The 27,134-nt window shown below is 39.9% G+C and overlaps 1 protein-coding gene and 1 long non-coding RNA gene across 2 annotated transcripts in view; one reads left to right on the forward strand and one right to left on the reverse strand.

The window, feature by feature from the left end:
* LOC116789376 (von Willebrand factor D and EGF domain-containing protein-like) overlaps positions 1 to 27,134 on the reverse strand; it is a 176,329-nt gene that overhangs the window by 65,423 nt on the left and 83,772 nt on the right. Inside the window, exons 12-17 of the mRNA XM_032693164.1 lie at positions 15,212 to 15,348; positions 14,021 to 14,176; positions 9,515 to 9,619; positions 6,060 to 6,174; positions 2,244 to 2,494; positions 805 to 1,024 (exon numbers count right to left, since the gene is read on the reverse strand). Coding sequence (XP_032549055.1) covers positions 805 to 1,024; positions 2,244 to 2,494; positions 6,060 to 6,174; positions 9,515 to 9,619; positions 14,021 to 14,176; positions 15,212 to 15,348 — 984 coding nt within the window. The remainder of the gene's footprint in view (positions 1 to 804; positions 1,025 to 2,243; positions 2,495 to 6,059; positions 6,175 to 9,514; positions 9,620 to 14,020; positions 14,177 to 15,211; positions 15,349 to 27,134) is intronic.
* The window catches only part of LOC116789377, a 39,918-nt gene continuing 37,559 nt past the window's right edge, over positions 24,776 to 27,134 (forward strand). Inside the window, exons 1-2 of the long non-coding RNA XR_004358004.1 lie at positions 24,776 to 24,889; positions 26,905 to 26,962. This is a non-coding gene — a long non-coding RNA (uncharacterized LOC116789377). The remainder of the gene's footprint in view (positions 24,890 to 26,904; positions 26,963 to 27,134) is intronic.

Genomic DNA, 27,134 nt, shown 5'->3' on the forward strand with positions numbered 1-27,134 from the left:
GTTTTTGTTTTTGTTTGCTTCTTTGTGTTTTAGTTCGGTTTGGTTGGAGGGGTTGTGGGTTTTTTTTGTTTGGTTGGTTGGTTTGGGTTTCTTTTTTTTTTTTTTGCTGTTTGTTTTGTTTTGTTTTGTTTCATTTTTGTTAAGAGATCATCCCTCTTCCTTTCATCCCTTAAAATCATACTATGGACAGCTTTTCTAGTTTCAGCTGGGATAGAGTTCTGAAACTGGTGCAGGAGCCCTGAAGAACTTGAAAGGTTAGATTTTGTTTTATCATGTCTGACAACCAAATGGACTTAACGATTTTCTAATGTTTAAATTTAATGAAGCTTCAAGTGGGACTAAGGACAATTTATTTTTTCATGTTTTCCATATCTACTTCTCCTTCCTAGGCCCAGAAAAATCACTCATTCCTAATTCTTTCCTCCGCTTAATTAAGTCAGATCCTGTGGAGTGCAAAAGGGTCCTGGATCTTTGACTTTTATCTCTTCCACTCAGTGTTCTCCTACCTCATCTCATGGATGGACAAATCCATGGGAAATAAGCAGGAATCAACTGAGATCAGCGGGGTTCACAGGCTCCCTGAGTGATCACTTCAGGACCAGAGAGCTTTAGGTCATTTTTCGTTATGATTAGACAGCTACTTTTGCACATTTTCTATGTGTCCAAAGCTAAGCCACAGGAGCAGAAGGGGAGGCTTCTGTATGTGGTCCATTTGATAGATGTTTGTGGTCATGTTGCACTCAAAAAATCCTGGAGCACAATATGTCTGTAGTTAAATCAGAGATGGAAACAGTGAAGTGTTACCTCCCAAACCAGGGGGACATTTACAGAAGTAGTTCTCCACGCTGTCCACACAGGTTCCACTGCCACAGGGGTTTGATTTGCAGTCCTTAATGTCCTCCTGGCAAAATTCTCCATCAAATCCATTTGGACACAAGCACAGGTATTCACCAAGGCCTGGAGGATGTTTGATATTAGTAACACACGTTCCACCATTGAGGCAGCTGCAGGGCTTCACTCCAATCTGAGGAAGGCAAAAGGGAGTTGTGGTAAGATTCCTCTCAAAAATCAGAGCTGGGAGGTATATTGTTACCCTCTAGGAAGGGAGAGATTTGCTCTGCAAACATGTTATCTGGTATTATGAAAACTTATTTCTAACCAATTTCCTTTGTCTAGATAGATGGTCTTATACTCAGCATTCTTATTTATTTGACCGATAGCTCAACTTCAAAGGGATTTCTTTTTTCAACATTTAGGGGCACATTTTAGCGTCTTATAAGAACTAAAAAACCCCTGCCTTATTTGCTATAACAGCAGTTTTCACATGTTGTCTGAGGGTAGAATTTGTTCCTTATTCTTCAAAGAAATGAAAAATCTTTTTTCTTTCCTTGCCTGCCCTCCTTGTTCTTTCACTTTACAAATGGTTCCCAGGCAGGAACATGACTGTGGCATTCCTTAGCTGGTCTCTCTCTTCAGGGAAGGGAGATCCATAGTTGTATTTTATGTATGTACAAGAACTGCATTTCAACAGATTCAAAGCTCTGTATTATCTCAGAGGGTCTGGTTTGAAATGTTTCCATTAAAACCACACCTAGGCTTCAGTTTCCCCTTTGCTGTGGGGGCTCAGCAGATTGGTATTTTGTGGTTTGAATGAGTAAAAATAGGAATCTTTAGGAATAAAAATCTTTTCTTCACAAAGCTGCTCTTATATCAGGAGTCCGCTTCCTGCTTTATTAGCTCATCCCATCACAGGATTAATGTTAGCCTATACAATAAAGACAAAGCAATGCACAACTCTGCCAAGAGACTTAGAGTGTGAAGTAATGACATAAGAGCAAGACATTTTCTAAAAATATCATTGAGAATGAATTATAATCTCCCTTTTATAGCTAAAACTTGATCTTTTATGTTATATGCTTTTTTGTGCAATCCAAATGCAGAATGTGAATTTTAAAGCAGATTAATGAACCATTAAAAGGCTCTGCAAGAGCGTTCTTTCAAACAGCAATCAATAGCACTCTCTCTTGTTCCCTGTATATATAGTTTCTATGTTCTCTGAGATATTTATTCCATTAATTGATCATTATTGCTGTGCAGGATAATATACATTTATGAGGAAATAGCTGAAACCTTGTTTTTTCAAGACAGTAACAAATTATTAGCTATAATGACAATTGCACCAAAGCAATGACACGATAAACAGGTTTGTTTTGTCTTTTCCTTTAAAGTGTTCATTTCCTTACCTCAATAGCGTATCTGCTCTGTGCATTGCATTCATCTGACACAGTGAATTCAAGGGTCTGCATTTCTTCTGAATCAACTTTCCAGACAAGAAGACCAGCAGGAGAGAGCCTGGCATCCCGTGGCCCAGCCTCCAAGATGAATAGCACAGCTGACCCTTCTGGATCCACTGCTATTAGCTGGTAAACAAAATTCTCACCAATAAATGTCAGCAGCTGGCTGGAGGGGGCCTGGAACACAGGAGGCAGGTTGTCTAAACAGCAAAAATGAAACCACGATTACATAAATTCCAGTTTCTCCCATGTAAAGATTCGCAGAGTGGGTCTTAGAAGGAGTGCTCTCAAAGAAAAGGTACACAACATACCCAGAGGCTGATGGAGGAAGTGATTTGGGTGTTAGGGGCAGCAAATGGTTTTACCAAAAAGAACAGCTTTTTCCTCCTCTTTTTCTCATGCCCAACACTGAATTTTTTCCCCATTCTGCACTTTGATTTATTTTGATGTGCTATCTGATAGATGGGAAGAGGTAATACATGACTTCTATAACCTCCCACTAGTCTCAATTCTCACTAAAACTTCATTTAATTATATTTCTTATACCTACATATATATTTGATCTATCTACAATTCTGTCTATCCATCCATCCACTGAAATATAAGGAAACCAAATCTCGAACAACAAATGAATTGGGTGAGCAACTCAGGGGGAAAAATAAATTGTAACTCTCCCATTGAGTAGACTCTTTTGGCTTTACCCGGGAGGAGTAATTAAGCCCAAGCAGTTTAAATTAATTCAATTGGACATTTCATCAGGAATAAAGGTCTTTTCAGTGCCAGCAGAGATACAATAGTGATGCTGAGATTCTCTATCCCCAGTGACAGTAGTGTGCATCATGTCACTATTGGCACTGTTATTTCTGCTGTTGCTGTTTACATTCAGTAATTTCTTAGTGGAGATAAAAGTCTAATTGTACAAGGTTATTTTATAACAGAAGACAGACACGACCTGAAGATACTTTCAATATGCATAGGTAAGGAGGACAAGGTAGAGAAAATTACTACATTTTATAATTAGAAACTCAGGAAAAGTAAGATCAGATGAGTACCCTGAGGTGACAGCAGCTCTTTGCAGGGCCGGGAATTTCATCTCCGTGTCCTAAGCCTGCTCAGTCTCAAGGCATCTTTCCTCTTTAACCAGCAGTACAAATTGACATGTATTGCTATTTGAAGGAATCTTCTCACAATGCAATTTGACCATAGTTATCTTTAACTTAAAGTACATTTCTAATACCAAGGATTAATTTCAAGTCACACTCTAAAACTGTGAACTGTATATGTGTTCTCATAAGGACTCCTTGCATTATGCTCATGGGAAGTCATCGTTAGGGGTTTTTTTGTGGTACATATCCTTTTATCAAACTTTGCTTTCCATAGCCCGCCTTATATTATGCAATTATTTAACTATGTGTCTCCTTTATTGCTGCTGTGCTATGAAAGCTTTCTAAAATGCTTGTCCAGCAGACTGTCCTGGCATAACTGTTGAAAGCTTCCATCTATTCATTAAACCTTTTATTTCCCAAACACTAAAGCCATGGAGCCCATAAAATTTGTGCCCGAGGTAATCGATGAAATATTGATGCTGGGTATGCATTTACAGATAAACACAAGAGTGTTACTGGATGGATGGTAAGAAGAAGTGATAGGCACAAAATAAAATAAAATCAGATGTTCTGAAAAGAGTCTGTGAAAGAGTGTTTCTAATTCTACAGAGATCTCCTTGCCATCCAGTGAATATATATATATATATGCACTCCCTATTATTGTAGAACTTTTAAAAAGGTTTTCATATTTTTCAAACAAGTCTGACAAACCCTTTTTTTAAAAATATTTTTAAGTTTTGAAATCATTGAAAAGGGAACGATGATCTGCTTCAGATTTCCCAAATCGCTTCTAGCTTTATAAATTTCAAAACAAATAGAGTTTTTCCCTTTTATACCATTTCCTGAATTTTAAAATTGAACTGTCTTGGTATTAATAGTGAGACTGTCTATATGACAATCAGCATCAGCTCATCCCTAGAGGTGCTACTGCTTTGGCCAACACAGTGGAAGGCTGGGCTGGATGGGGCTTGGAGTAACCTGGTTTAGCGGAAGGTGTCCCTGCCTATGGCAGGGGATTGGGATGAGGTGATCTTTAAGGTCCCTTCCCACCCAAACCTTTCTGTGATTCTATGATTCTATGACAGGAAGGAGGTAAGGTTTTTGAGTCAGAGATAATATCTCTCATTAGACTTAAATATTTTTCTGGGGGAAAACACACAGCTTTCAAGTGTACAGGCTCTTCTTCAGGTCTGACTTACCCTTGGGCTTTTTAACTACTCGTCCAAGTGATGTCCAAAGGGATTTTTAGTTGGCCAACATTTGGGATGGATCTGCCTGCACCTTTTCCAGGTAGAGAGTTTTAAATTTCAAAATCTGGAACTTTTAGGACATAAACTAGAGGAGTATGATTTTAAATAGAGAAAATTCAAAGGGGCTACCCTGGAACAGGAATTAAAAGGGCTCGTGAACAACTCTCTCCCTTCCCACTGTGTTCTTGCTTCCAAACTTTATTTCAGAAAACTTCGGACTTCTTGTGTTGCTGGAAACTGTTGGATCCTTTCTGAACTTTCTCAGGGGCCTTTCTGTTATGTCTCAGCAGAGTGTGTGTCCTCACTACTCTCCTTAACAATGTCCCCCAAGCTGGAGCTGGGAACTCCAACCACTCTGATACAGCTCTTGCCGTTTCTGCTGCCAGACCTCGCACTCTCTAGGAGCCTTTGTCTCTGAGCATCCTTGGCTACTTACTCCCCAAGGACAAGAGCAATCTTCCTCTCCCTCCAGAAAGGTCCTGCTGATCTAGTCACTCTGAAGGAATATAAAACTGCAAACAAACAAAGCAAACTGGTCCTGTCGTTCACACACCTTCCTGTAATTTCCTTGTGTTTACAGAACACAAAAGTGCAGAGAAAATCTTTCTAGGGTCAACACATGGATCTACATAAAAATAGTAATATAATCTTTATATTGGCCAGATATAAATGTGTTCAAGTAAGAGGGGAGATAGGTTGTGAGGGTAATGCTGCTGGAAACACAGATTCTCTGTAAAATGTTCAGCAAGCAGTGGTTGTTGTTTGAACTGGACATGTGGCCATGAAAACACTATGATTAAGTCTTCAGCCTTCAGGAGGTGCTTCAAAAGGCAGCCTTCTCCATGACCCCTGCCTGGAGGGGCTGCAGAATGAGCCTTTAGGTTCCGTGGCAGCAAAGGTAATGAGTGACTGATCCCTATCACTTAGACTCCCTGCCAAGCCAAGGTCTATTGTGTGGCATTTCTTAGGATTTGGCTCAGGAAAAGGAAGCAATTCTTCCAGGTACCAAAAACACATACTAGTGTTTTAAAACCAGTGTTTTCCCCAAATAGTACCCTTAAAGATTTGTACTTGCAAGATGACGCAAGTAAAGGAGCCCATCCCCTTTAGCTGACAGACTTGGGCACTTCATGGAGCACTGGGGTATCAAATTTAATTTTTATTTTGGTTTATTAATTTGAGATTTGTTAGGTTTCAGACGGAACAAGATGCATACCCAGATGAATAATTCACAAAGTGGAGTCTGCATTTCTGGTGCACCCAATTATTCCCACTGCAAACCATCCATGTTCATTACACAGGATACATTTGTGTTAGCCAAAAGAAGGAATGAAGTATTTCATTGACTCAGTCATAAATTCCCAGGTAAGCATTTCTAAATTATTAGTTAGAGAAAAAAACTGTCTTACTTTCATTAACAGACCAGGTGAACTTAGAAATGTGAGGTTCACAGAGAAGACAAGGACTGGTAGGGCTTGACTCTCCTTCACCATAGCAAAGTCCATCTATATTGCAAGTATCTTCCTGCCAAAAAAAGGAAATAAAAATGGGTGGGAGGTGGAAGCAATGAAAAAAAGAAATAAGAAAGATAAGAAATTAGCAATTAATAATTTCTGGAGACAAGCAGAAATTCACTTGTCTCTTGAAACAATAAAAGAGTAGCAATTTAAAAACAATAAAAGAGTAGCAATTTAAATGTTGCTGCTTTCTACTGACAGGGAAAAAAAAATCAAGCCCTGTAAGTTTTCCAGTTTCAATCTGAGATCTTTGTAGCTTTGAATGTTTTAGCCTAGGCAACATGTGGTGTTGCTTTGTCATAGATGAATGCAAAGAATGTGACTCTTTTCCCATTTCCACATTCATGTAGTGTTTGTGATCATTATTTCCAGCTGTGACTGGTAGTATAATGAATATTAGGTATCACTCAAAGGTGAGCTCCATGAGACTCACAAAAACTAGATAAAAGTTCCATTTGAACAGAATCCTGTTCTAGTAAGTTATTTCTGGAGGTTCTTCATAAATATATGAAAAATCAATGCTATAAAAGCAGAATAAAGAAGCGTGTTAGAGTTTAGGCTCCCATGAGATAGTTGTACATAACAGCTGAAGACATCCATGGTGCCAAGACAGGCCAGAACATCCCAAAAGAAGTTCATGAACTGTGAGTAGAGCAGCCTTTCAGGCTGACTTGGTCCTTTCCTAGTTAGGGTGCCCACCAGGGCCAGCGAGCCCCTGTGACTTCCACATGGGGTGAAGAGAGTTGGGTTGTCTGAGAAGTGAATACAGGGATGTAATTAACAGACCTAATTAAACATCTACACCGCAGGACGGTCCTAAGGCAGAGTTATGCCTTTTGCTTGTAGCCTGTGTTGGGTACACAGGCAGATGGGACTTTATCTGACCTTGCAGACTCTCAGCAAACCATGGTGTGCTGTTGGGAACAGGGGGATGTCCCTGCCACAGTGGGACAGCAGGAGGGAGTAGCTACCAGGACTAAAGACATTTTTCCTTTTCCTTCCTTTCAATACACATTGTTTTTTTGGGACTGATATGTGTTTCATTACTGGCCTTGTGTTTTCTCTCTGCTGCTTTATTTGTGTCTCAAAATTCTTCTGCAAACTGTATTAGTCAATATTTTAAATAATATTTTAAGAGTAGAGAAACAAAAAAAGAACTCTCATGATCACCCCTACACGATAGAACATGATAGATCTTCAACATTAAAACTTGGATATTACTTAGATTTTATTACATTGTTGTTTTCAAAGCCTTGATGCTCTGATGAAAAAAAAGATGCTTTTTTTTTTCTGATGTGAAAGTGTAGTACAGAATGGGCTCCATAAAAGAGGAACACAGAATGTGAAATGGCCAGATATAAAATGTCCCCTAATTGAAACACCTTTTCTGAAAGCAATTTAGGTATTGCAGAGTAATGTTAAAGGAGGGATAATTAGAATATGGTCTGCTGCAATTGGAAGCCTTGTTCAAATAGTCCCTTGAAGCATTTTAAGATAGAAATTACTATAATCCCTAGAGAACACCAGCATATTGAGAGACCATATATATTTCTGAGTTTCAAAAATGTATGAATAAGGAGAGCCTTTGACAAAAGAAAACCTCACCCTATCTTTAATTGAAACGGTTCTGACACAATTATTTTAATCTGAAATTTAAGTGGGTTTGCCCTCATTTGGGCTGTACTGGGTTTGTGTGGCAAGGGTGTGGTAGCTGAGGAGCTACAGGGGTGCCTTCTGGGAGAACCTGCTGGAAGTGGAAGTTGGAGCAGGTTGCTGGCAGGACTTGTGACCCCACGAGGGACCCACACTGGAGCAGTTCATGAAGAACTGCAGCCCTTGGGAAGGACTCACATTGGAGAAGCTGGTGGAGAACTGTCTCCTGTGGAAGGGACCCCACGGTGGAACGGGGAAAGAGTGTGAGGAGTCCAACCCCTGAGGAGGAGGGAGCAGCAGAGAGAAGGTGTGATGAACTGGTGCAGCCCCCATTCCCCATCCCCCTGTACCGCTGCAGGGGAAGAGGGAGAGAAAACTGGGAGTGAAGATGAGATGGGAAGAAGGGAGGGGTGGGGGTGTTTTAAGATTTGCTTTAATTTTTTGTTATCCTACTCTGTCTTGATTGGTGATAAATTAATTTCTCCGAATCAAGTCTGTTTTGCCCATGAGAGTAACTGGTGAGTGATCTCTCCCTGTCCTTATCTCTCCCCTCCCATCACATTTTCTCTCCCCTGCCCAGCTGAGGAGGGCAGTGACAGCGGCTTTGGTGAGCACCTGACATCCAGTCAGGGTCAAACTCCCTGTGAAGGGGCCTATAAAGTAATTTCTATTAACTGATTTACTTGAAAAAAATGTGAACTTTTTTATTTTGATAACTGGTATGTGCTTTCAATCAGTGCAAGGTTTTAAAACTGTATTTTCCCATTAGTGTTAATGAGAACAGTGAGGAAAATGAGTTAACATGTACCTGATTAATCTTCATTTTATAAAAACACTTACTGGTGGTCTCCTATTAATTCATACTTACCTCAGGGTAGGAAAGCAGGATCAGCACACTTAAATATCCCACCTAATCCCTTTCAAAAGTTACTTTTGAAGCCCCACTGAATAACAGACAATTTTCTTAATGTGGGTCTCTAGAAAATAAGAGCAGGGAAGCTCTTTTTAAGTTTTGGGGGATGTTACACAAATAAGTCCACAAGAAAAAAGAGGATAATAGTGCTCTGCAGACAGCTTCTAACATGTTGGCAGTTTAAAATGTAGCTCTAGACTTTTGATTGCGGTTTTGAAACTGTCAGAATTCTATATGTTTGTACTTAGCAGTTTTTAATGTAAGCAAGAATGTTTTATTTTCTCTCAAGGGTGTTCTCACACGACAAAAACCGCATAACATGCATCTTTGTATACCTCTTGCTAAGGCAGAAAATGGGTATAGAAATGATATACCTTTCAGCTACAGGGCCCTCACCAAGCAGGCTGGGAGAGGGAAAATAGCAGAAACGCTTCAAAAGTGAAGTTAAGCCTTTCAGGGGACGCTCCTCACTCTTATTTACTTCCACTAACAGCTGCAAAGTATAAATATTGTCAACCATGGTCTTTCTAGAAGTGTCTGTGAGAGTGGTCCATCATAAAGCAGGCTCTGCCAGGTGTTCATACCCCACGTAAATATGAAAAAGAAATAAAATATCACAGACCTGAGATTGTGAAAGAGAAAAGTGTTAGGCTGTGCAGCTGACCTGGGAAATAGATTTTCCTCTTCTAGAGCGGTTATTACACACAGTACATCAAAGGGAGGGAGAGGACTAAGGAAGAGATGAACGATCCATATTAAACCTTTATGATCCTTAAATTACCTTTAATTTACAAAGTCCGGTTGGGTGGAATTGGCAGACCTGGCAGACAGCGTCGAACAGGGTCAGCACTCTGGAATTACTGTACTGGAAGCCATCGTTAGTGATCTAAATGATACAAAAATCATCTTTATAACTAATAATGTTCCATATGGAGACTGTCTGCTCATTTTGGAGCGTATATTGTTGCCCCCTTGAACTGGATGTCTGCCAGCAAGATAAATTAAACCACTTGTGAGTGGCTCTGCTGCAAGCTAACAAATTGCTTAATACTCCAAACTGGAAACTCTTCATTAGTAACCAAAAGATCTTTTGGCTCAGCTGGCATTCAGCTTTTCTGAATACAAGAGGTATACAAAATTAAGGTTTTCGGCTGAAATTCAAGAGCACTTTCTTAGTAATGACAACTAAATAAGTAAAATCCTTGAGGTAAAAAAAAAAGAAATAAGAAAATGTGTATTATATAGGTGATTTTAAATTAACCTTAAAAAATGTTCTAGGGTGGACAATATGAGAAAGCAACAGTCTCATTTCCATAGGAAGGTACATTAGAGCAGCCACCTCCTGTCCAAGATCACGATTTCCCATACATTTGGATATTTCAGGAAACCTTGAGCATGGCATTTTTTATATAAGAAACTTATATAAGGCAAGATAAAAAAGTTAAATAAATTTATATTTTAATTTTTCAACAATAACAATGAAAAGATACCAGACAAGTGTGGAAGGGATTAGCTTTTGGGAAAGCATTGTGACACCTCTTGAGAGGTGTGAACCTTAAAGAGCAAACAAAAACCCCATGGAAAGCCATGCTGTAGACTCGGTTGAACACCAACAGGAAAGCAAAGCCCTTATGTCAGGTATTTTTCAGGTTTTGTCTTCTCACAGTCAAAATAAAGCAGCTGTTTAGCAGATCTAACAAGGCCTTTGCTTTGGATCTGTCAGGTACCCCTGAGTCTTCTTGTTATGAAAACAATCCCCCAGCCCTCCTCCATCTCTCCTGTGACCCCAAAGCTGAAACATCCTCATTCCCTTTAAAAGGAAGGTTTACAAGATCAAGGGTATAAAGGTTTTTGATCAATCAACAAACTCTTTCAGTTCACAGAAAGAATGTATGTTAAATTGAACAAAGATAAATGGAAGTACAGAGAGCAAAAATTACTCAATAAGTTTCATAAAAAGCACCAATTATCATAAGTTCACTAAGAATGATCTGAAAGCTTGTGAAAGATAATAGAGCAGATTCTCCCACAATATCACAGGGATAGTTGTCAGCTCAAAATACACTGTGAGCTAAGCGTGTTTGTGTCTACAGAAACCACCACAAGGAGAGAAGCAGGCAATATTGATGGATATTTGCAATTTGAAATTGTGGAAGGGAAACAACTTCTTTGGATTAATATAAATTTGTCCAGAACTTCACTAAAATACATTGTTCCAGTAAAATTCATCAGCATAGCTTTAAGGAAAAACATAATTGAGATATTAGCTATAGTGTGTTGTACTAAAGGTAAAAACTCTTTTACAAGAAGTAAAGAACTTTTCTGCAGTTTGAGAAGAGAAAAAAATAAAACAGATAACTCCCCTCCAGACCTGCTCTTCACTGAAAGACAGTGGCAGCAAGGTTTCCATTAAGAATATATTATTCCCAATGCAATTTACATTTCATTTAATTTCATTCTTTTAGCAGAGTGTCCAATGCTGTCTCAATACCGGTGCACTAATAATGGGTGAAGAAATGGGTAGACAGGGAAAAATATAAAAAGCTATAAAGTTGCACTAAGTGTTCTGTCTGAAGTGAGCATTGTAAGTGAGATGTAACTCTTGCAATTTGATTATTTTTTTTAATGTTTTTTTTTCTACACTCTATTATAAACATCCATTTTGGTGTCTTTTTAGAATTGGGTTGGTTTATAGCTATTTTAATTGCTTTTCCATTAGTCACCTTAGTGATGTGGAACAAATACTTCAATGAGACCTATGCTGAGCAAACATTTCCTTTAATTTGGTTGGCCCTTAAAAGGCAAAACCCCACTTAGAGCTGGGCCTTGTTTGCTTGAGCATAAATATCATCTGCAAAGAAAGAGCCAATTCTGGATAAATGGTAAGGACAATCAGGAATTCTGTCACTTCTGCCTCAAGTATTTCATCCATCATGAAATGATCTTGGCTATTGGCATCACTCTACATAGAATTTGTATGAATGTTTCCAAATGAATAATGAAAGCTATAAAACTGTGCTGAATTCAAATTCAGTTTCTGCCTCACTAACTTTTTAGCAAATACTTTTTCTGTTCCTGACAAATACAGGCAACTATAAAGACTTGACAAAAAGGAAGAGACTGCTTCCCAAACTAGATAAGTGCCTGCCAAGTTCTCTCACCTCTTCACCCAGGCATCTATATGGACAGGTCAAGTCATCTGCTGTCCAAGTAGGGGTTTGTATTTTGATATCTCAATTAATTATACCAAACACTCTGGTGTAGCCTTGTGTACTTTCTTATCTATGTTCAGCAGCATGTCATGGAAACAATGAGCAAAATCTGAAACATGAATACAAGAACAGATAAAATGAAAGAACACTGAGAAGAGCTTGTCAAACCTCAGTTCCCCAAATGCTGGTAGTGAAAAAAGCTTTTGTGAAATTCTGCTGATTCCTTTCAAATTTGATTTGGGAAAGGGGAGAGATTCTGAAAATATTGAACAGTGATATTTCTAGAAAGAATTATTTTGATCTTTAGTTCTGAAAAAATCTTTTAGCTACATTTTGAAAACTGCCAATAGATACATAACCCAGATCATCAATGTTGCATTAGATCTTATCAGGGATTTTCCAGGGCACAAATTTTAGAACATCTGTGGAATTAATTGAAAATCATTTTTTATCTTGAAAAGCTCCACAGTTTTGTTCTCTGTGCTGCCATGTAAGGCCAGCTGCCTTTGAAACTGAGCACTGGGCTCTGCCTTCCCAATTTGATCATCAAAAAGATCCACAGGAGAACTAGGATTTGTGTGCAGGCTGAGATGATTTAATTGTGCATTCTCTGTGTAGCCATCAACCTGGCTCTTCTGCAGGGTTTGAAGGAGAGGGAAAGAGCAGAAGGCCTGCAGGTACAGAGGTTTTTTTGAACTTAAATGCATGGAAAGAGGCATTCTGTATCCGATTTTGAGGGGGAAAAAATGAGAAAAATTGTACAGACCTACGCAGGGGTGAAAGGCTGTACTGGAACACAATCTGGATTGTACTAGAACTGAATTTTGAGGAATCTGTCCTGGTAACACAAGGGGAACATTCCTGTGCATATACAAGGATGTCCTCCTGGGCCAGGAAAGTCGAGGGTGCCTCCCTCTCAGATCCTTTCACCACGAGGCAGCATTTTGTCTCACAATTGGCAGAGTTCAATCTCTTTTTTGAGAAGTTTTGGAGCCTTAAGCAGAGGAACTTCCCTCCTGGTTCCACCTTGGTGTGTGCTCACTCTGACAGCACCTCTTCCAGAAGGAAGGTCCAAGGTCCACCTCAGCAGCAAACTGTTGGGCTCTGCTCCCACAGAGAACTTACCCTTATGACTTAACCCTCAAATCCCTACCCACTTAAAACAAATGGTTGACTAGAAAATTTACATTGCCAAGCATCTTTCTGTTCCCCCCAGGCCACAGGGCAGCACGTGTCCCCAGCTGGGGGTACAAGCAGCTGTGGGGTGCAGGACAGAGAGTAGCACCATGCTGAAATGAGTGTTTTACGTGTTTCAATTTGCATGCTGCAATTTTCAAAGAACATCTGCAGTCTCCCTGCAATGGCAATATATTCTTCTCAGCCACAGAGCCTTTAAAAGATCTCAGTCTTATAAAGAACAACAAATCTGCAGAAAATAACCATCCAGACTGAGAATGAGACCAAGGGTAGCAGGTGTGCAGGGTCAGGAAGGCACTGATTTCCTGGAAATATTTAGAAAATTGGTATCATTTTGCGAACAAAAGGGGCTAAAACCACAGCAGAGAACCCAGCATGAGCTGGCACAGCCCACACTTTTTCCTGCAGTCATTCAGACCTTGACTGTGACCATGACATCCCAGCTCAAGCCCTGCCAGCCCTCACCTGCTGCCCAGGAGACACCCAGTGACCTCCTGCGCTGCACAAGCATCAGTCCTGCAACCAGGGAGTCAAAGCTCTCTCACACTGTTTGCCTAATCAGGAGTGTGAGCTGAGGTTTCCAGAGATGGAATACTAATGATTAACAATTAATTAGTATATCTGAATCAATCTCAGGTGATTACCTGGAGAAGTGGTTGTCATTTGCACTTTTGGGTTGCCTACAGAAACACCTGGGTTCAGCTCATATTGTTTTGGTTGGTGGGGTGTTTTTTTTTTCCCTACATGACATTAACGTGAGTATTTCTAGCGGCATTTTCGTTTCTGAAAGGGAGAAAATTGTGCTTTGCATTTTAATTTACCATGACAACTGATTTTCTCCTCCTAAAACATTTCTTAGAAACAAAAGAAACTCCTACTTTCACTTGCCATCTTGCGAACGGCTCGTCCCAGGCCACAAAGTGCACAACCTCTGTAATGTTCAGGACAGGGATCTGGCAGTCAACAGCCTGAGAGCTGAGAAAATCTGCTTTTGTGGTTTCTTTTTCTCTTGATATCCATTCACCATCGAGATGCTACAGTAAAACAGAAGGAAAGTGCAGAAACTGAAGGCTCATATAAAAGAATTCTAGTTGTCAACATATGTTTCTATTTCTAATTAATAATGTAAGACATTCCCAGATGGTTTATTTAAAAGAAACGATGCTGTTACTACAGGCACAGGAAAGGGGAAGTGATGCTTGTCTGTGTGTGCAGGTGCTCTATTGATTTAGGAAGTGCTGTGGTGGTCTGCACTTGGGATGAGAAAGGGTAATATGATGGAGCAACTTTGTGTTTGCCCCTGGAGCTCAGCAGCCAACTCCTTGTTCCTTGAAGGTGATGTCAGCTACTTCTCTAGATCAGCTGCATGAGACATCATGACTTGCTAAGTGCCTACGTGGCCAAAAGTGGGCATGGCAGGCAAATCTCAGCTGTGCCTCATGAACACTGACTGGGAATCAGGCTGAATGTCTTTTCTGAGGTGGATTTATGAGTTTAATCAAACATTTCATATCTGTGTGTGCTGATCCACCAAACTCAGTCCTAGCGTTTCATGTGTATAGTTGTTTATGATAAAATTATAGTGGTAACGTAAAAGATAGGTTTAATACTCATTAAAACTTCTGATTTGGTATTGAACTATGACTAAGAAAATTCAAATAACAGCCTCTGTAACTATGTTGAAGAAACCTCATGCTCAACCACAAAACTTGGCATTTAAATGTGTTTAGGAAAACAACCAAGCATGCTAATTCCAGATGTACAGAATGAGAAATAATATTGTGATTTCAGGCTTCAGTGGACAACAGCGCAGCTGAACCAGACAAGAGTTAAACAAAACCCCTCAGAGAAAACAAGCAAGAACTCCCAGCTGTGCATTTCCAAGGAGCCAGCCCATGAAAAGGCTGAGCCTCTTCAGCTCCCCTCGATCATGGCAAACACATTGGCAATGGAGTTGGAAGGTATTTGTAGCCACCTGTAGCAGATAGTGGTGACAGTTCAGAGTAAAAGAGTTTTATATAAACATGCCAAAGTTTGACTGTATCATCAATATTTTAGGAGCTGCTTACAATTAACCTGGTGACCTCACAGTGCAGGTTGGGCGAGTCTTCGAAGCCGAGGCCAAACACCCGGATCCTGGTGCAGTCGGAGGCACGGACATCGCAGAGACCCCCGTTCTCTAAGCCTGTGATTTCCAGAGCTTGCTCTGAAAGGGTGAGATAGATACAAAGCTTTAGAGAGTAGCACTTACATGCTGTTCTGTTCTGCTTTATCAGAGATGTTGTTGTTGTTCCTGGTTGCTCTGGTTTAATACTTTTCCTTAGGGTCGTCCTTGCCTGTGTGTGGGTTTCTCTTGAATAGAGGAACAGCAGTTTTTGGCTCATGGATTCAATTGACTGAAGCTGTGGATTCATGCCAAAAGGTCTCCAGTGGTAATACATCTGTTGACTTAAGTATCCAGTAGTAATACTTCTCCTCTGATGGGAGCATAGCTGAGACGACAAGGCCTCATGCCATAACACAGAGAAGCAGGGGAACAAGATGTGGAAATATCTGAAGATGACCACGGCACCAGGCTCCTCGTGGTGTGAAACAGCAGTGTAAAAGAGAGTCCTTTTTTTTCCAAAGCTATGGAGTCAATAAAAGGCTTAAAACATTAATGGATATCTCTCAGCTCTTCACTGTGTCAGACACAGGTCTTGCACCAGTTAAGTTTCACTTAAATCCTACTCTGAGACCTTAAGTAGGGCTTAAGTGATGTACAGCCTGTACTGGTCCCCTTACAAGGCTGACTTTCACCCATTTTGTTTTTAAAATATTTTATGATTCTCTGGGAGAGTTTCATTTGGGTTCTGTTGTACCTTAGGTATTCACTATTTAAAATTACTCATTGCTTTCATATTGGGGTTATTTTCACAGAGGAAAAATGCAAGCCCACTGGATGGCAGTATTAAAATCTTTAATTTAGAAAAAATATAATTTAGTAGATATCTAAGGTAGCACAACACTCAGAAAGTCTCCTATATCCTCGGTCAATAACAGCAGTCAGTCAGGATCATGGTTTCATATTTTTGTTGATAAAATTTGAAGTTCTAATGGTCAGGAGAAGCCACTATGTTGACAAATAACACAAAGCAGAACATTTGTTTCTTGTTTCCTGAACAACACTTAAGGGCAGGGGAATGACCAGGAGTCCTTGGAGGGATGTCGCACACCAGCAGGGTGTAGTTCAGGTTATTATCCCTGCTACGTGGCAGGGAGAGGCTGCTGAGCTTCCTCTTCCCTGCCCCATCACCACTGCTCTGGCAAAACAATATTGCCCATCAATTTTCTCTGAGCTGCAGCTTAGCTAAAACAAGAGAAGTTTTGTGTCACCTGGTATTTTAGTGGTACGTTAGTTCAGCTCTGATTTGCGGGGCAAAATACCCTGAGCTGAGTTGATAACCTTCCCCAGTACCCTGCTGTTCTTTAGGGTTCTGCCATTTAGGCTGTAACTACAAGAATGTGGTTTAAACACTGAGATCCCACCAGACTGCAGCCCTTAACAACAGAGCTGTATGACTCGCATTTTTCCAGAGAAAGGAAGGAAGGAAAGCAACAAAACCATGAAAAATAATGAAAATACTTCTTCCCTCTGTTCTTCTGAAATACTTTTATCCTTTCTTTCACTTTTTTTAATTTATTTTATTGTGGCAGTATTACCAAAACTGCTGGACACTTTGCAATATTTACAAGAAGAGAAACCATTTACAGCTTATCAGCTTTCATCAGTTAGTCGTGGATTCCTGTAATGCACAAAACTATTAGTCAGATGTGGTGGCTGGTTTTGATAAATTGCCTTCTTCTGTGGTTAGTGCATAAAAATTAAAAAAAAAAAATGCTTCATTATGTTTTTCATGAGATTTTAATAGTTAGCCCCACTAGTACTGAGGTAGCTCACATTGCATTAACGTTTTCATTATCACTGCAGATTTTCAGCCTTCTGTGGTTGAAGTAGAATCTCAGAGCCTGGGAAGGATTGAGGCACAGAAATGTACTCCTGCAGCCTTTCCTGTTCCACGAAAGCACTCTCAGGTCAGTTGCCTGTTGATGAGACCCATGCACTTCTCCAAGGGTTTCCTGACATCTTTGTGAGCACACAGCTGGGTCAAGGTCAGGACAACATTACCCAGCCTTGGTGGGTAATCTTTTTTTTGATGACTTACAGTATGAGCACAGAATTTCATATTTATTTCTCTCAAACCTCTCTGTGCACACTTGTCAGGGCTTAACCCCAGTCAGAAACTAAGCACCGCACAGCCTCTCACTCACTGCCCCTCCAGCAGGGTCAGGGAGGTAAAGGGTAAGTGTGAGAAGATGCATGAGTTGAGATAAAGACAGTTTGATGGCATAGAAAAGGAAGAAAATAACAATACTGATAATAATCATGACAAAATATTTGGAATATAAAAGTGATGTACAATGTATTTGCTCACTACTTGCCAATAGATGCCCAGCCAGCACCTGAGCAGCAGCCCCTGGCCAGCTTTTCCCCCCAGTTTACATACTGAGAGTGATGCCACATGGTATGGGGTATCCCTTTGGTCAGTGGGGGTCAGCTGTCCTGGCTATGTTCCCTCTCAACTCTGTGTGCACCCACAAACTACTCACTGTCACAGCACGAGAGGATGAAAAGTCCTTAACTTAATATAAACACTGCTTGGCAACAACTAAAAAGATCAGTGTCTTATCAACATTAACTCTGATGGAAAATAAAATTATAATGTCTCCTTTTTTAAAGAAATGGATACTCTAGTTCAGACCTGAGACCTCAGTATAGGCAGCACCTAAATATTGACAACGGTTGTTATTTTTGTCTGTTTTTTAAAAGGAGATATCACATGTCGGTCTTTTCTCCCAGGCAACCAGCAGTAGGACAAGAGGGCATGGTCTTAAGCTGTTCCAGGGGAGGTTTAGGTTGGATATTAGGAAAAAATATTTTTACAGAGAAAATAATCAGATATTGGAATAGGCTGCCCAGGGAGGTGGTGGATTCACTGTCCCTGGAGGTTTTTAAGATGAGACTGGATGTGGCATCAGTGCCATGGTCTGGTAACTACAGCAGTGTTGGATCAAGTGTTGGACTTGGTGATCTCGGAGGTCTTTTCCAACCCGGTCGATTCTCCATGATGTTGTCTTTGGAAAAGTCTCCTGATGGTCGGTAGCTGGGCACTCAAACACACAGATCCTGCTCTTGCTGGGGGTAATGGAATCAAGGCTCAGTTGTCCATCATTCCATGTGTTAGTGGATGGGTAGTTAATAAGCCTGTGCACAGCACACACTCGAAGGCCAGAGGGGTGAAGACATTAGAAGGAAATATTGGAGAGCCTGAAAAATCTCAGCAAAATTGCTGCAAGTAGTTCAGCAGAAGACTGGAGGGGAGAAAGACAGGAGCAATAAAAAGAGCTGTGAAATGTCATAAAGGTGAGAGTGAGGGCAAAAGTGCAGATATCCAGAGGTTATGGAGACTTGGGATGGATGTCTGATGTCTGTAGAAAAGCAAGTTAGAGGCAGGAGAGAAATCTGTAGGAAACCGGGTAGTTCAGGGAACAAGTTAGGGAAAAGTATGATCTATTTGAACATTAATGATTTATGTTTAGGGAGTCTGAATGTCAAAATACAACAAAATCCAGGACTGAACATTCTCCTTCTTTTCTCTATATGGCTTGTAGGCCAAAAATGTACTTTGACTTTTACAAGTAGATTAAAAACTGAAGCTCAGGCTGCTGGCACCCGAGGCTCGAACCGGTGACAGGGTACTGTTGTGTTATGGTGGAGGAATTAGAAGCTGTGTGTTCACATTCTCTGGCTCAGGCATGGGCATCCCATTGCATTTCTAATGCCTGGTCTGCACACATAGTAAGTAGACAAGATGCATCTGTCACCTGGCAAAGCATCGCAGTGGGACACTGATGAACAGCAGGAAATATTGTGGAAAACAGTAAAAAATCTTGGGTTTTAATGAAACTGTCTCAAGACAAAAAAGGGAGAGGACTCTGAAGGTGGAAATCTCAAAGGCCTCCAGACCTCAGATGGTCAGATGGAAATAAGGCATCTGCCCTGTTTCATTTGCAAGACTTGTGTTGTGCCTTCCTTGAGAGACAGGGACCCTTCCCCTCCTTCTGCTTTACCCGCGGTAGGAATTTTCAGGAAAGAACAGTAAATTCAGAGCTGCTGACACTGCAGTTTCATTCTGTAAGCATTTACATGAATCAAACCTGACAAGAAGCAGAGGCTATATAATAGACTGAACCTCCCTCAACACCCCCCTCCCCCCCCCCAAATACATAGTTGGTTTTATAGGTTTCTCTTGCAGTGAATTATGTAAATAATATGCACAGATGTAAAAGTGGAGACAGTCAACACAAAATCAAGCATCTTGCAAAACTACACTTGTTGAAGTCTTACTGATGGATAGATATGGTTCATGTTGGATTTACACTTTTGATTAGAAAAGTATCCCGGTGGAAATAAACATTGAAAGCTACACATGTGGCTTTGGGCTGGAGCAGCAGACCTGGAATTGAAACCAGCAAAAATTTTGTTTGAATAAAGAGAAGGAACTGAACTGCCCTGTTTTTCTTGAAGAGGATGGTAAATAAGCAATCCAAGTCATGAAGAGCAAATCAAGAACCAGATGATAAGGGCTGGGTTTGGTCAAAGTTTTGCTGAGTTGCAAAAGCAAATGGCCCATAGTGTCCAGTTGCCTTATCCTTGAAATCATGCAGCTGATTGAACAAGCTGCCATGCCAGAGCTTGCTGATGTGGATGTGAAGATCCAGCTACTGTAGCTATGAGGGTTCTGTATCAGAGCAGCCTGATGCTTAGTTAGCTCACAGCTTGGACAGAGTAAGTCTGAATCTACCTCTATCCAAGTGCTTACACAGATATTGTATTTGTTCCTTTTGTATGTAGGGTTATTACAGCAATCGTAGACACAATCACTGATTGCATTATCCTGGAACTCATGCTATCCATGACCCAAAGCTCATTTGATAATCCTCCCAAACAAAAGAGTACCAGCAGCCATACGCTGTTTGCCAGGAGTTTTGCACATCAGTGACCTCCCTGGCTTCTAAATAAAAACTGTGGTTTTTCCTGCTTCCAAAAGCAGGTCTCAGAGAACCAGAGCAGCTGAAGGAGCTGGGGAGGGCTCAGCCTGGAGAAAAGGAGGCTCAGGAGAGACTTATCACTCTCTACAAATACCTGAAAGGAGGTTGTGGCGAGGTGTGGGTCAGTTTCTTCTTCCAAGTATCAAGTGACAGGACAACAGGCTCGAGTTGCACCAGGGGAAGTTTAGATTGAATATTATGAAAAATTTCTGCACCAAAAGGGTGATCAAGCATTGGAACAGTCTGGCCAGGGAAGCCATGGTGTCACCATCCCTTGAGTTATTTAAAAGACCTGTAGATGTGGCACCTGGAGACACGGTTTAGTGGTGAAACTGGTAGTGTTGGGTTAACAGTTGGATTCAATGACCTTAGGGATCTTTTCCGATGTAAATGAGTCTCTGTTTCCATAGTACCAAACTGTAGACCTATGATCATTCTTGACATGGAGTGAATCTAGTTTTCTTCTTTGAGGGTCTCTGGTATCCAGTATGGATTGCATAAGCCAGACCTGGGAGAGTGTGAGAAAAAGCATTTTGCAAGAACTCCCTGCATGTGAGAAATGGCCTGGCTCAATTTCACACTGAAAGCATCCATGTGCTGCAACAATATGGTAGATTATTTTTTGCTTTAGAAATCTCACTGTGACATTTTAGGTTTACTTAATCCTTCTATTTTTAAAAGGCTTGCTGGCAATTTACTTCAGCAATAGAAAGGGAGTGTGCTGTTGACTACAGAATATTTGCCTCTTTCCTAGATGGCCTTGAGAGGTGACATAATATAAGATTCTGGTTGTGCTTTCATGGCTCACACACCAAAGCAGCTCTCAGTTTTTGTCCCTCAAAGGCACTTCAGGGCAGAACCCTTGGCAACACGTTGAGGCTTCCTATGAATGACTACATTGATACCACTCAAAGGGATTTGGGTCATTGTGGGTGTCATCTTGATCCTTATGTTAACAGTAGTGTCCAGTTGGTTGTTTTTAGTAATTTTCCCATCTTCACAGTTACCAAATTAGAATAAAATATGGTTATTACACTTAGGTTTTTGTTCATGATTGGTTGAACATTTTCTACTGGTAGATTGTGGGCTCTTTACACAACATAAAGCATGATATAAAGGCATTACAAGTTTGCTCTGAATTTTAGGCTTTGGCCAGTTTAAAACACACCTTAGAGTGGTTTGCAGGTTTTAATTCTGTAGCTCAAAAACCATTGTGAATTTGTTATTTATTTTGTGTGCGTGGGTATGAGTATTTGGGGAAGGAGGTTGTTTGTTCAGGGCTTTTTGTTTTCTTCTGGATTTAACAAGATTTAAGGTTGAAATTTCCTGTGGTGCCTGTAAACAGCCTGATGTAAAGAAGTTATAGGCATGCTTCTGGAGTGTCTGGCTTTGGTCAGTTTAAATCAGACTTATAATTTTGTAAACTTTTCTAGCAATTTAATTCCATATACTTCTGAAAATGGTTTTGTTTAGCTACATGTTTCATTGCACTGCTTTCACTGCTTTGCATTAAAGCAAATAAACTAATCACCAGGAAAGACTAATCTCCCTGATCTAGTTTGCAGGGAATAGTATGGATCACTGAGCATGCAACCTTCCATGTCCCTTATCATGAGGATTTGATATCCTTTTAAAATTCGGTTTCTATTGACTTTGTAACTATAAAGCTAATAGCCCTCTTCCTGCTCAGCCATGTCTGCTCTTCGAATGGAAAGGACTGGGAGTTAAACCAGTAGATTAAGGCTGATATTGATGTTTGCCTTTTCAGATGCTTGTTTATTACATCTGTGCCATCAGAAAGTAAAGTAAAATCGCTATGAAAAGAAGAGAAGCTTCAAAACTAGCATGAACTTTGTCAGTCCCCGAGAATTGCCCACAAACATATTTTATGTGACCGAGAAAAATGAGTCTCCATCAATATAAAGCAGAATACCAGGGTGTCAGTCAAGACGCATCAGTGGTAGGTAAAGTTCATGGGTTTTTTCTCTTTTAATTCTAAACTGTTTTTCTTTTGTAAATTTTGTAGTTCTTACCAAAATTTTTGTGGTTGGAGGTGTGCATTCCTTCTAAAAGCACAAAAGTGGATAAGTCCTATGTTGAAAAATTTATGTTCTAACAAGTAATCTCAAAACTTGATATTTACTCATTATAGCCTTTGTAATTATGACTGCTGATACCAACTCTGTTTTTAGCCTGAAAAGAATGCAATTGTGTAAATTTTTATGGCCCAGACCTGAGCACTCTGTAGAATAATTTCTTCATACAGGATGCTCCAAGCCCCATCCAACCTGGCCCTGATACTTCCAGGAATGGGACATCCAGAGATTTTCTGGGCAACCTCTGCCAGTGCATCACTGATGATGAGAAACATTCACTTTTAGGTGTCTGAGAGAAAGAAAGTGTACTTTGTATATAAACATTTAAAAGATTCCCCCCCCCCCGGTTGTTTTCAGTATTTAGTCATAAATTGTTTTAACTAGGAAAAGGCTGAATAACCAAACCCAATAAAATGTCGAATTGCATAACATGTATCTTCATATTTATTCTTTATCTATTTTCCAATACTTTTCAGTAAGCTGAGGAAAAAAATTGATATTAAGTGGAGATAACAGGTCTCAAAAGAAAAGTTTTCATTTTCAAGTTATATAGAACCTCTTTTACAGAGTATTGATATCTTAGTGAAACTTCTTTAATGTCAGCTTAAAGGAAATAAGAATATATTCTTACTATCTTTAAGTTCTGTGTCAAGAACGCAATCCCAGTGGGAGGGAAGCTGTGTATTAATGTGTGGTTTATGTTGCAGCAGTACATGGAGATCTGCTTGAAGTGTTCCCTGCTTTATAAAATTATTTGCTGAAGAAAAATGTATTTGATAGAAACAGATACATTAGCTTGTAAACTTCAATAGAAGAACACTGCCTCACACACACACTCGAGGGAATGTGGTGGGGACAGGTACTGGAAACTTTCAAACCACCCTCAGCTGGGTAGATAGGAAAAGTCAACATTGTGGAGCGGGAAAGGCAATATTAGTATGAGAAAAAAGGAAAAATAAATTAATATTTGTAAATAGAGGCTTGATTTTTTTCTTGATGGTGTAACTTCATCACAGTAATAGTAACTGTGACTTTGTTAATGCCACATCGGCCAAAGTCAATGGAATTGTTATAATGAGAAGGAGAATTCAGCCCAATGTCTCACTAATTGAAAACAAAAAAGCTTCTTAAAGAATAATGTCATTTAATAAAGGGGGTTGGGGGTTTTTTGTTGGTTTTTTTAGTGATTTTTTTTTTAATAGCAATTGCACTCTGTTTGGCCAGAAAAGTTTAAGAGCAAGTAAGCATGGTGTTTGCTGTTCTCACAAGCATGTTTGACTCTTCCTTTGAAATCCAATTTTGAAAAATCAATAGAATTGCTAAAGTGTATTTCATCCTCACTGCCATATAACGTCTTTTGCCATATTAATGAAAAGCTCGGCTGTTTTTTCTTTGTTTACTAATTTAAGAAACTTTTAAAAAAAAGGATCAATTCCTGTGGAGAGGGTCAGGCAGAAATTCCACATTTTCAGGTAACTCTATTTCTAGGGCCCTTGTGGTGCTATAAAATGCGATTCTCCCTTGAAGTTTTGGTCACAGCATCACCACAGCCTGGTCCCAGAGACAGAGGCCACCAGCATTACACACAGTGAGTAGTTATGTTTCATTTTAGATATCCTGGCGATTTAGGAAATGAACTGATTTTTCTTTGAAAAGTCTAATATGCACTCTTTTACTTTGTATAGTCTAATTTATTTGTGGAGGGCATCTATTGACCCAATATACCCTGATGGCTCTGTCTGCAGCACTGTGATGCATCATGTCATTAAAACACATATTGCAAAGGCCAAAAAGCATACATTTACTTGCCAGACTAACAGCCCTTAAATAATCACTATGATCTGGAATTTAAAGATCAACAAATTGATAGAAGTGGGAGAAAAGTGTTTAGTTCAATCTATGTGTTCCCATACAAAGTCTGCAAAGCAGATTGGAGTTTGACATAGAGAACCGACTGAAATGCTCTGTCCTCTTTCACCTGAAGATCTCAAAACAAGTCTTTTCTTTAAATGTTTTCCTCATGTTGTTTTCCTTGAGAATGGGAATTATGCTTAAAAATAAAGCAATTATATAAATGGTGAGATTTTAATAATATGTACTTTATCCTCACCTTCATTCCTGGTCTGATTAAAGCATTAAGCTTATTCCTCCATGAGGGAGAGACATTTTCCATCAGAAGACCCCACCTGAGGAACTGTGATAGCTGACCCCGTACTTTTGCTCATTATATTTTTTTTTTTAAATATTTAGTGCTTTAATATATGTTATGTAATTAGAACACATGAACAAGACTCAACCCAAAGAAGTCTGATGAATTCAGGCAGGTCTATGTAATAACTAAAAATACCAGGGTGTAGTCAATATAACTGCTGTGGCAGATGGATCTGAGGGACCTGTGTGGTTGTGGTTCACAGCTCTGAAAATGCAGTTGGGTTCACAGGACTCCTTAATAATGTTACTGAAATGTATTGATACCAAAATGGGATATCCATAAGTGAGGTAGGTAAGTGTTAACTTCTCACCTTCTCGCTGTCATTTTTGCTCACTTTAATTTCTGTGCTGGCTATTTTTTCCCCCCAGAACTTTCTGTGCAGAAATTTAAACTTCAAGTGTCATTACTTCACTGAAACTAATTTGTCCCTATTATTCCTCATTACCTTTTATCTTGTAACTGCTCTTTAGAGCTTCATACAATCTGCATATTACATTGCTCTATGTGTTTTACTAGTCCTGATTTATTTTTTTATAAGCAACATGGTCAATATATACAAATGGTAAGCACCAACCTGATTTGCTATCTGGTGTAATTGGATTCTGCTTTTAATTACAGGTGGTAATGACATTTTAAGCACCTTATACAGGTGTTGGGGAGGTGGGGGTTATGAAATGTTAAGCAACATTAAGAAAGTCTAAGCTTCTGGAGCATTGCCAAATTTCAGAGGTGCCTTTCAACTCCAAATTGCGATTTTCATGTGAGGGTAATTATAGCTCTGGCCACCTGGACTGCTCCTGTTGGAGTCAGGCAGAGCAGAAGAGAAAGCCTGTCTGCAAACCACACTCTGTATCTTCTCTATTTATGCATGTTTTCATTTTCAATTATTCCAAATATGTTATGGCTTGTATTCCAACCGCTAATAACACTGCATGGCCATCTTTTTGTGTGTGTTTTTGCTGGTCAAAACCAGTGGCAGAATATATTGTTATGCATTGGCAGCATAGCTGAGATTGGGTGACCTTGGGAAAGGTATTTGAATTATGTTGATGGCCTCCTCGATCTTGTGGGAGTTTTAATTCACATCTATAATTCCAACCTGAGAAAATTAGACGGAGATTTGTTTTGGAACTGATGGGAAAATATATAGCCAGCAAAAGGAGTTGCCTTCTCCTTCATTACTCATGTAACTTCTCCTGGAAAATAACTTTTTCCTAACAATGGCACTTAAAACTTTCAGCATTTCCAAAATCAACGTATATTCCTCTGTTTCTTTGGTCCTGCCTTTTTAAAAGAAAGTGAAGAGGCAGCAGTTTTCTATGTCCTATGGAAACCTAATTCAATTCTTAATTTCTCCTCATTTTCTTCCCTTCCCTGCTTATTAGTCACAAAGCCCAAAGGTTTATCCCTCCTGTGCTTGCACAGTGCTGATTGCCTGGTGCTGCCAGCCAGGTCAGGACGCCTGAGCTGCCAGGGAGGGGGGCTCAAGCTGTTCTGGCTGGAACATGCAGCTTTATTTCTGAGATTGATCTTAATTCTTCATCTCTAACAGCCTTTTCTGGTGTGAAATCCTGGTTTTAGTGACGTCAACAGGATTTCAGTTCTGAGGGCTTCCAATCTTTTGAACTGCCATTTAGGAGGTGCATTGTTGCTGTGTGATACTGCTCCACATTTCCCTGAAAAGAGGTGTCACATCCCACACACACCTTGCGGTAGGTATGTAAACAGCTCTGGGGGTGTTTAGCCCCTGTTTATCCCTCTCTAAAACTACCTGAAAGGAGATTGTAACTAGGTGGAGACTGGTCTCTTCTCCCAAGTAACAAGCAATAGGACGAGAAGAAACAGCCTCTGGTGGCGCCACGAGAGGTTTAAATTGGATGTTAGGAAAAATTTCTTCTCCAAAAGTGTGGTCAAGACCTGGCACAGGCTGTTCAGGGAAGTGACTGAGTCACCATCCCTGTAAGTGTTCAAAACCATCTAAATGTGGCACTTGGGGATTTGGTTTAGTGGTGAAGAAGGCAGGGCTGTATTAGTGGTTGGACTCGATTTTGTCTCCCAGGTCTTTCCCAAACTGAATGATTATATTGTTCTGGGCTGTCTGTGTAGAACATTTCTGCCTACGAAATGTGAAAACAAGCAAATATCTTTAGATATAATGTGAACAAAATTCAAAAATCAAGGTGAAGATCACACTAATGCTTATCTTGCTCGTCTGGACCAAATTATCTAGATGACCTTTTCTAAGTATTATAATGTCAGAGAGATTGGCGTGCCAGAACTAAGATGTTATTTCTCCTTGTAGGGAGTCTGACCTGTGGCTGGATGTATAGGTCTACTTTACATTGCACTTACAAGATCGGGTAACTTTATATATATACAGCTTCTGGGTTTTTGTATATAGAGAAAAAATATTCAAAATAACTCATAAATGAATTAATAAGTAGTCTGTAATACATGGAGCTCATTGCAGTTCATCATATCAATTCACTTTAGACTGTGGCAGTACTTTTCCCTCTCCATAGTTAATGCTGA

The sequence above is a fragment of the Chiroxiphia lanceolata genome, chromosome 7, assembly GCF_009829145.1.
Source record: "Chiroxiphia lanceolata isolate bChiLan1 chromosome 7, bChiLan1.pri, whole genome shotgun sequence".
Classification (NCBI taxonomy): Eukaryota; Metazoa; Chordata; class Aves; order Passeriformes; family Pipridae; genus Chiroxiphia; species Chiroxiphia lanceolata.